At 44.9% G+C, this 9113-nt stretch overlaps 1 protein-coding gene across 1 annotated transcript; it reads right to left on the bottom strand.

Annotated features, from left to right (window-relative positions):
* Nucleotides 1-5972: 5972 nt before the first annotated feature.
* Nucleotides 5973-8716, bottom strand: LOC140693816 (uncharacterized). The gene is made up of 2 exons (XM_072957442.1): nucleotides 7873-8716; nucleotides 5973-6497 (listed from the first exon to the last, which is right to left on the bottom strand). Exons 1-2 carry the CDS (start codon nucleotides 8535-8537, stop codon nucleotides 6239-6241), a joined length of 924 nt encoding a protein of 307 aa, XP_072813543.1. The 5' UTR covers nucleotides 8538-8716; the 3' UTR covers nucleotides 5973-6238.
* Between the last annotated feature and the right edge of the window lie 397 nt (nucleotides 8717-9113).

Here is a 9113-nt window from a genome sequence, read left to right as displayed (position 1 = left end):
AATCAGAAGCGTGCATTCATATTCGTAAATTTTGATTCATAAGAGCATATCGTGACCTAACACTAATGCCGATTTGGAATCAAATGGTTTCCTAGTCCGTGATGTAGACTTGTATGTCTTCCAACAGGATGAAGGAATGCCATATTCTAGGCTACGTAGAGAAGAAATGTAAGAAGCCTATAACAAAGGCAAGTAGCTCTGCCAAAGTGTACTAAGTGCAAAAGAGACCGACAGCAAAGTGCACATTGGGGTTGGTTTCATTTCTTGGAATTTCAGCCCCCATGAATCCAATGGATCCATGTCCTGAGAGTGTGGGTGTTTCAGCAGAAATCAGGCGACGCATATGTATTCCGGGTGTACGGATATTATAGGAACATAAGTCTCCTTTAGTGGGTCTCTGTGTACTGTGTACTGTTTGAAAGTTTAAACGTGTGAAACCATCAACTGAAAAGGGACACAATTCCCTCCATTGGTACTGTGCATAGAGATCTGAACAAAAGGAAAGAGGGAAGAAGAAAGGCCCATGGGACTCTAGTGGGTAGAATCACATTTACCTTAGGAACCTCTCGTCGGATGCAGCCCCTCCCAAAACACTGACAAGATGCAGCAGCCATTGGGGATGGCAGTTAGCGGTTGGATTCCAGGTGGAATGTTGGTGTGTACCGCTTGGCTTGTTGTGGCTGTTGAATTCTAGGTAACCGGGCAGTGTTCCGTGCGTGGATCAGTGTGATGGAGGGGCTGCCGCCCTCTGTGTAGCTTGGCTTAGTTGTTTGGTCCGGGAAGCTGTGTAAGTTCGAGATACTGCTGCTGCCCAAAGACCTGAGTTCACAGGTCAGTTTCCAGAACCTGAAAGGGCAGACAGTGGAAGAAATGCGTGTCATCAGCTTACTGGTGAGGCTCCGAGGTACTTTCAGACTTGCCCAGTCCTGGTGAAGTCGACTTTAGGGGAGACACGAAGAGAAGCTGGCCGAAAAGCTGGCTGCACGGATTGAGGAGAGATGCGAACACACGGATGAGAGATGTTCTGCTACAATGGAGAATACTGGCGTGGAGACAGCTGTAGAGGATACCAGGCTCAAAAGACATTCATGAGACATATTGAACCTCGCTGATACTGGCAGAAACATACGGAGTGCCAACGTGGACTTGAGGAAGTTCCTCAATTCTCTTCTCCAAGAACGGGTCCAAGGTCCCTGACGTCTGCAAGAGAAGAGATGGCAGAGATGATCAAAACGCTCCTGTTCTTGGAAGAGGTCATGGGAATCCACACTTCTCAAGGGGCCTTCCCAAGCCATTCAGACCAGAATTCACCAAGCCCAGGTAAGCCTTTTCCCAGGTTTGGGCCTAGCTAGCAAGCACTTGCCCTTCCCTCCCCTCCACACAGGCATCCATATTGAAAGATCAGTAGCTAAGCTGCAATGAAGCCATTACGAGAAAAACAAGCCCCTCCTAGAATCAGAGTTCCTCCAGCTTCACACTCTGTGAACAACAGTGAACTCCTTAAAGGTCTAATAATTTTGGCTGAAATAGATAGGAATTGAATAATTAGCTCACACCTAGAAACGATGGCCTTCCGCTAGATTCAGCAAATGTTGTGTTTATGTCTTCCCTGGGGTGAAGGGAGTGTGGTAAGTGAGGGGAATTTTTGACTGAACATGAATCTGTATTAGGCCTCCATTTTTCAAGACAGTCTAGGTAAATAGTACAAGTCAGAAAAAGAACTGTACTGTAAAAGTCGCCAATGATATTAAAGACACAGCTTATGTGGATCGTCTTTCACTTGAGTCAAGCCCCCGTGGGCACTATATCATGCGGGTGCAGACTTGGTTGCGTTAAATGGCTTTACCCAACATGATCGGATGATTGAGTGTTCTCATCACTGATAGAAGAACACCTGGTTCTCAATAGACTAGCATAACTGCAGCAGGGTTCTCCTAGCTCTAATGCCTCTAGGTCCTTTTGGATTCAAACCTAAATGTATATATTTGGTTTCTTTCCTCTTGTATTTTCCTAGAGAGGGATGTTACCCATTGAAATGCCAACATTGTCCAGTAGGTGTCATTGGGAGTAAAGGGCACCACATGCACAAGTGTATCCAAGTTTGGGGTTTATTTCAAGTTTCCAATAGTTATTTCATGGTTCCTGTTGGTTTCGGAGGCTTCAACAGTAAAGAGTTGACATGACCCCTTTAACAGTTTGAACTGCTAATTTGCATTCTATCTGTCTAGGTTTTCCGTCGAGCTGACAAAATGTTACCAAAATTGACAAGTCTGGCTTCTAGGTCGATTCAATGTGTTTCAAAAAATAACTTCATTTTCATATAACTCCCAAAACATGTAAATGAATTCTTTTAAACTTCTTAAAGACTGCAAATGAGATATCAACACAATGTCAAACAGGTGTATTCGGACCATCCCTCCCACCACGGCTGTATAGAAACAAAGAGCTAAGCAAATATCACATTTCTGTGAAATGTATCTGGATACTGTTGATTCATCGATGCCCAGTTGGCAGAGAAGAAGTGCAACCTGCACTCACTCGCTCCCATGTACAGAGCAATGGAAACATCCACTCACCCAGCCCTTAGCATAGGACACTGGCCGAAGAGAGGTCTGTTACTCCCAAAGACAGGATGAGGCCTCAGGACACATGGAAGCAGGAGAATGCAAAGCAGGGAATGGAAACCAGTGCAGGTTCGGACCCCTGGTGATGGAGCAACAAGGGTGAAACTGTGTTACCTTGGACGCACACTATCAAGCGGACAGGAGACATGGGATAGAAGGTGATGTGCTGAGATTTACAAGAGTGCACATCAGATGTTTGGCTGACAGGACTCAAAAACCAGCTCAAAATATCCCCACAGTTGATTCTGAGACCAAGATCCCAGCTGCCAAATTTGAGGTAGCAGAGGCAACGGTCAGTGAGGGATAGGGCTATGGATGATGGCACACGCTGAGTCTCATGGATCTGGAGTGCGTTGTGGGATGTGGTGGGTCGAATCAAGAGAGCAAACCGAACTGTGTACAAATGATAAAGCAACCACACTGGTCGCGCGGTTGAGATTACTGATATGGCCCATGGCCACACACAGTGTATCTGCAGGACCAGGGACCAATTGGGCATTTTGCCAATAGAGCACGTGTGGGGCTGAATCAGAGCTATCGTGCATCTGGTCTGAGTGGTCCAGGGGTCCTTGGTTTTGAAATCAGAATGAAAAGCCTTAGGATCTGCTACATTCATAACCTGGGCTGGGATTATGGTTTGGTTTGAGGCACAGGATGCGCAACACCTCTGTGATTGCTTTCGTGAACCCGTGCCACAATGATGAGAGGACAAGGAAGAGTGTTCCAAGACCACAGCATGAGAAGAGAAAGCATTTCCTTCAGCACTACCTCCCAAAATCAGATGCTACATTTTGGATGGCACCGGCATTGTACGGCACCTAGGACAACAAGGTAGGTCTGCGGGATAATTCCAGCAGGCCCTGATATGTGACATCCATAGATATGCTTCCACTGGTGTTTCTGTAGACAGAGAAGCTCTGAGAAGATCTGCTTTCATTATGACATTCCCGAGGCACTACAAATCACAAGCGCACTCTCAGTTTGCTGTTTTGGAAACACTCCAAAATGACATAGAGCAGAATGCAGAGCTGAGAACCTTTAGAAGCTTCATTTCCACAAGAGGAAGTGTCCTGCGCACTTTCAGAATTGTGAGATAAACATAATCAAAATGAAGTTATGCTAATCGAAATAGGATGGGTTGTTCATCAAAACTAATGCAACATCAGCAATTGGAGATATACCAGACAACACACACAGGAACACGATATGGCATCAATGTCTAGGAGAAATTGTCCTCACAAAAATCCCATGGAATTGCGTAGAGCCAAGAGTCTAAAATTTTCACTTAACCAAGCCCTAGAAGTCTACATTAGATACCTGATATTACCTGAGCAGTAGAGGTGAAGAAGAACAGTAAAAGAAACAGGAAGTACCATTTTCAGTTCCAAAGATATTGAAGGCCCAAAAGATAAGCTTTTAAACAACTAGACTGCAAAACGCTATCCAGGCCAAGTGTTGAAATTGGAGGTCAGGGAAACACTGAAAAACAACAGTGTCTCAGAATCACAAAAGGCAGAATACTGGAAAAGGGGAAGAGAAACTCTAAAGACGAGCCAAAAAATATCAGGAAACTCAATGGATGTGATAATATCAGGGCTAAAATTTAGTCGAATGCAGACTAGATAATGCAGAGGGACGCGTGAATGACTGTGAAGACAGGGGAACAGAAAAAACTCGGTCAGAAGCAGACATAGGAAAGCAAGTGCAAACCAATGTAAACATTGCTGTAGAACCATGGGTTAAGACAGGGCATGAAAGACTAGAATTCATAAGAGTCCCAGATGGAAAAGCAAGAGATAAAGAAACAAAAAATGTCTGAAAATTTATCTGTAGAAAAATCAGACTGAAACTTGCTGAAAGCCAAGAAAGTATCATCTATGCGAATTCAGGAATTTCACAGCATCCAATGTGGGTGGAATCCCAATAGACATACCAGCAGCTGTATGATTGAAATCAACAAAGTTCACGAATATCCCAGTGATTTAAATTGCACCTGGAGGATACAACATAGTCACAAGGGAACCTCCAGAGAGGTTTCAGCTGATATCTCGGCAGCAATATTGCAGGACAGGGAGGAGTGTCAGGACACAGACCATAACCTGAATGGCCAAATGCTGCCACCTAGGGTAGCCTATGCCACATGACCGCCATTTCTATTAACTGAAGATCTAGTGAATTTCACAGACTGGCATTTCTTAAAAGAATTCAGCAGTTTAAAATTTATCCTAAAAGAACGGTTGAGAAATCTACCCTAAATAGAAATGCAGCAAGATGAAATGGAAAGAAGAAACCATTATTGGAAATGCAAGAAGAGCATGAGTGGCAAAGAAACAATAAGAGGAAGGCAAGTAGGACATCAAAACCCTAAATATGGGAGAGGTAAGCAGGAAATCATAGGTGATTGGAAGCACTCTCTTAAGTGAATCAGCTTATTTGACTCTCTGTTTGAAGAGAAAGGGGAGATGCATGGCCTGACTTGTTTGCGAAAAAAGCTAGAAGACGACCAACAAAGAATCAAACCTAAAAACAAGCACCAAAATGGTACGGTTGGCTGACATTTACCACGGGAAACATGACTATTCAGAAGAAAATTCTTAAGGTGATGTCAAGAATCATTCAGCATGCATCGACCCAGTATCGGGGCTTGCATGTACTCAGTACACTTGTATTCGGAAATCAGAGGCGTGAATTCATATTCGTAAATTTTGATTCATAAGAGCATATCGTGACTAACACTAATGCCGATTTGGAATCAAATGGATTCGTAATCCGTGATGTAGACTTGTATGTCTTCCAACAGGATGAAGGAATGCCATATTCTACGCTACGTAGAGAAGAATTGTAAGAAGTCTATAATAAAGGCAAGTAGCTCTGCCAAAGTGTACTAAGTGCAAAAGAGAACGACAGCAAAGTGCACATTGGGGTTGGTTTCATTTCTTGGAATTTTAGCCCCCATGAAACCAATGGATTCATGTCCTGAGAGTGTGGGTGTTTCAGCAGAAATCAGGCGACGCATTTGTATTCCGGGTGTACGGATATTATAGGAACATAAGTCTCCTTTAGTGGGTCTCTGTGTACTGTGTACAGTTAGAAAGTTTAAACATGTGAAACCATCAACTTAAAAGGGACACAATTCCCTCCATTGGTACTGTGCATAGAGATCTGAACAAAAGGAAAGAGGGAAGAAGAAAGGCCCATGGGACTCTAGTGGGTAGAATCACATTTAACTTAGGAACCTCTCCTCGGATGCAGCCCCTCCCCCAACACTGACAAGATGCAGCAGACATTGGGGATGGCAGTTAGCGGTTGGATTCCAGGTGGAATGTTGGTGTGTACCGCTTGGCTTGTTGTGGCTGTTGAATTCTAAGTAACCGGGCAGTGTTCCGTGCGTGGATCAGTGTGATGGTGGGGCTGCCGCCCTCTGTGGAGCTTGGCTTAGGTGTTTGGTCCGGGAATCTGTGTAAGTTCGAGATACTGCTGCTGCCCAAAAACCTGAGTTCACATGTCAGTTTCCAGAACCTGAAAGGGCAGACAGTGGAAGATCTGCCTGTCATCAGCTTACTGGTGAGGCTCCGAGGTACTTTCAGACTTGCCCAGTCCTGGTGAAGTCGACTTTAGGGGAGACACGAAGAGAAGCTGGCCGAAAAGCTGGCTGCACTGATTGAGGAGAGATGCGAACACACGGATGAGAGATGTTCTGCTACAATGGAGAATACTGGCGTGGAGACAGCTGTAGAGGATACCAGGCTCAAAAGACATTCATGAGACATATTGAACCTCGCTGATACTGGCAGAAACATACGGAGTGCCAACGTGGACTTGAGGAATTTCCTAAATTCTCTTCTCCAAGAACGGGTCCAAGGTCCCTGACGTCTGCAAGAGAAGAGATGGCAGAGATGATCAAAACGCTCCTGTTCTTGGAAGAGGTCATGGGAATCCACACTTCTCAAGGGGCCTTCCCAAGCCATTCAGACCAGAATTCACCAAGCCCAGGTAAGCCTTTTCCCAGGTTTGGGCCTAGCTAGCAAGCACTTGCCCTTCCCTCCCCCCCACACAGGCATCCATTTTGAAGGAACAGTAGCTAAGCTGCAATGAAGCCATTAAGAGAAAAACAAGCCCCTCCTAGAATCAGAGTTCCTCCAGCTTCACACTCTGTGAACAACAGTGAATTCCTTAAAGGTCTAATAATCTCGGCTGAAATAGATAGGAATTGAATAATTAGCTCACACCTAGAAACGATGGCCTTCCGCTAGATTCAGCAAATGTTGTGTTTATGTCTTCCCTGGGGTGAAGGGAGTGTGGTAAGTGAGGGGAATCTTTGACTGAACTTGAATCTGTATTAGGCCTCCGTTTTTCAAGACAGTCTAGGTAAATAGTACAAGTCAGAAAGAGAACTGTACTGTAAAAGTCGCCAATGATATTAAAGACACAGCTTATGTGGATCGTCTTTCACTTGAGTCAAGCCCCCGGGGGCACTATATCATGGGGGTGCAGACTTGGTTGCGTTAAATGGCTTTACCCAACATGATCGGATGATTGAGTGTTCTCATCACTGAGAGAAGAACACCTGGTTCTCAATAGACTAGCATAACTGCGGCAGGGTTCTCCTAGCTCTAATGCCTCTAGGTCCTTTTGGATTCAAACCTAAATGTATATATTTGGTTTCTTTCCTCTTGTATTTTCCTAGAGAGGGATGTTACCCCTTGAAATGCCAACATTGTCCAGTAGGTGTCATTGGGAGTAAAGCGCACCAATGCACAAGTGTATCCAAATTTGGGGTTTATTTCAAGTTTCCAATAGTTATTTCATGGTTCCTGTTGGTTTCGAAGGCTTCAACCGTAAAGAGCCGACTTGAACCCTTTAACACTTTGGACTGCTAATTTACATTCTATCTGTCTAGGTTTTACATCGAGCTGAGAAAATGTTACCAAAATTGACAAGTCTGGCTTCTAGGTCGATTCAGTGTGTTTCAAATATAACTTCATTTTCGTATAACTCCCAAAACATGTAAATGAATTCTTTTAAACTTCTTAAAGACTGCAAATGTGATATCAACACAATGTCAATACAGGTGTATTCGGACCATCCCTCCCACCACGGCTGTATAGAAACAAAGAGCTAAGCAAATATCACATTTCTGTGTAATGTATCTGGATAGTGTTGATTCATCGATGCCCAGTTGGCAGAGAAGAAGTGCAACCTGCACTCACTCGCTCCCATGAACAGAGCAATGGAAACATCCACTCACCCAGCCCTTGGCACAGGACACATGCGGAAGAGATGTCTGTTACTTCCAAAGACAGGATGAGGCCTCAGGACACCTGGAAGCAGGAGAAGGCAAAGCAGGGAACGGAATCCAGTGCAGGGTCTGACCCCTGGTGATGGAGCAACAAGGGTGAAACTGTGTTTAACTTGGACGCACACTATCAAGCGGACAGGAGACATGGGATAGAAGGTGATGTGCTGAGATTTACAAGAGTGCACATCAGATGTTTGGCTGACAGGACTCAAAAACCAGCTCAAAATATCCCCACAGTTGATTCTGAGACCAAGATCCCAGCTGCCAAATTTGAGGTAGCAGAGGCAACGGTCAGTGAGGGATGGGGCTATGGATGATGGCACACGCTGAGTCTCATGGATCTGGAGTGCGTTGTGGGATGTGGTGGGTCGAATCAAGAGAGCAAACCGAACTGTGTACAAATGATAAAGCAACCACACTGGTCGCGCGGTTGAGATTACTGATATGGCCCATGGCCACACACAGTACATTTGCAGGACCAGGGACCAATTGGGCATTTTGCCAATAGAGCACGTGTGGGGCTGAATCAGAGCTATCGTGCATCTGGTCTGAGTGGTCCAGGGGTCCTTGGTTTTGAAATCAGAATGAAAAGCCTTAGGATCTGCTACATTCATAACCTGGGCTGGGATTATGGTTTGGTTTGAGGCACAGGATGCGCAACACCTCTGTGATTGCTTTCGTGAACCCGTGCCACAATGATGAGAGGACAAGGAAGAGTGGTCCAAGACCACAGCATGAGAAGAGGAAGCATTTCCTTCAGCACTACCTCCCAAAATCAGATGCTACATTTTGGATGGCACCGGCATGGTACGGCACCTAGGACAACAAGGTAGGTCTGCGGGATCATTCCACCTGGTCCTGATGTTTGACATCCATAGATATGCTTCCACTGTTGTTTGTGTAGACAGAGAAACTCTGGGAATTTCTGATTCTTTTGGGACATTCCCGTGGCACAACAAAGCACAAGCGCACTCTCAGTTTGCTCTTTTGGAAACACTCCAAAATGACATAGAGCAGAATGCAGAGCTAAGAACGTTTAGAAGCTTCATTTCCACATGAGGATGTGTCCTGCGCACTTTCAGAGTTGTGAGATAAGCGTAATCAAAATGAAGCTATGCTAATCGAAATAGTATGGGTTGTACATCAAAACTAATGCAACACCAGCAATTGGAGATATACCAGACAACACA

This window comes from Vicugna pacos, unplaced genomic scaffold, assembly GCF_048564905.1.
Source record: "Vicugna pacos unplaced genomic scaffold, VicPac4 scaffold_20, whole genome shotgun sequence".
Lineage (NCBI taxonomy): Eukaryota > Metazoa > Chordata > Mammalia > Artiodactyla > Camelidae > Vicugna > Vicugna pacos.
This window is presented reverse-complemented; position numbering and strand designations above follow the sequence as displayed.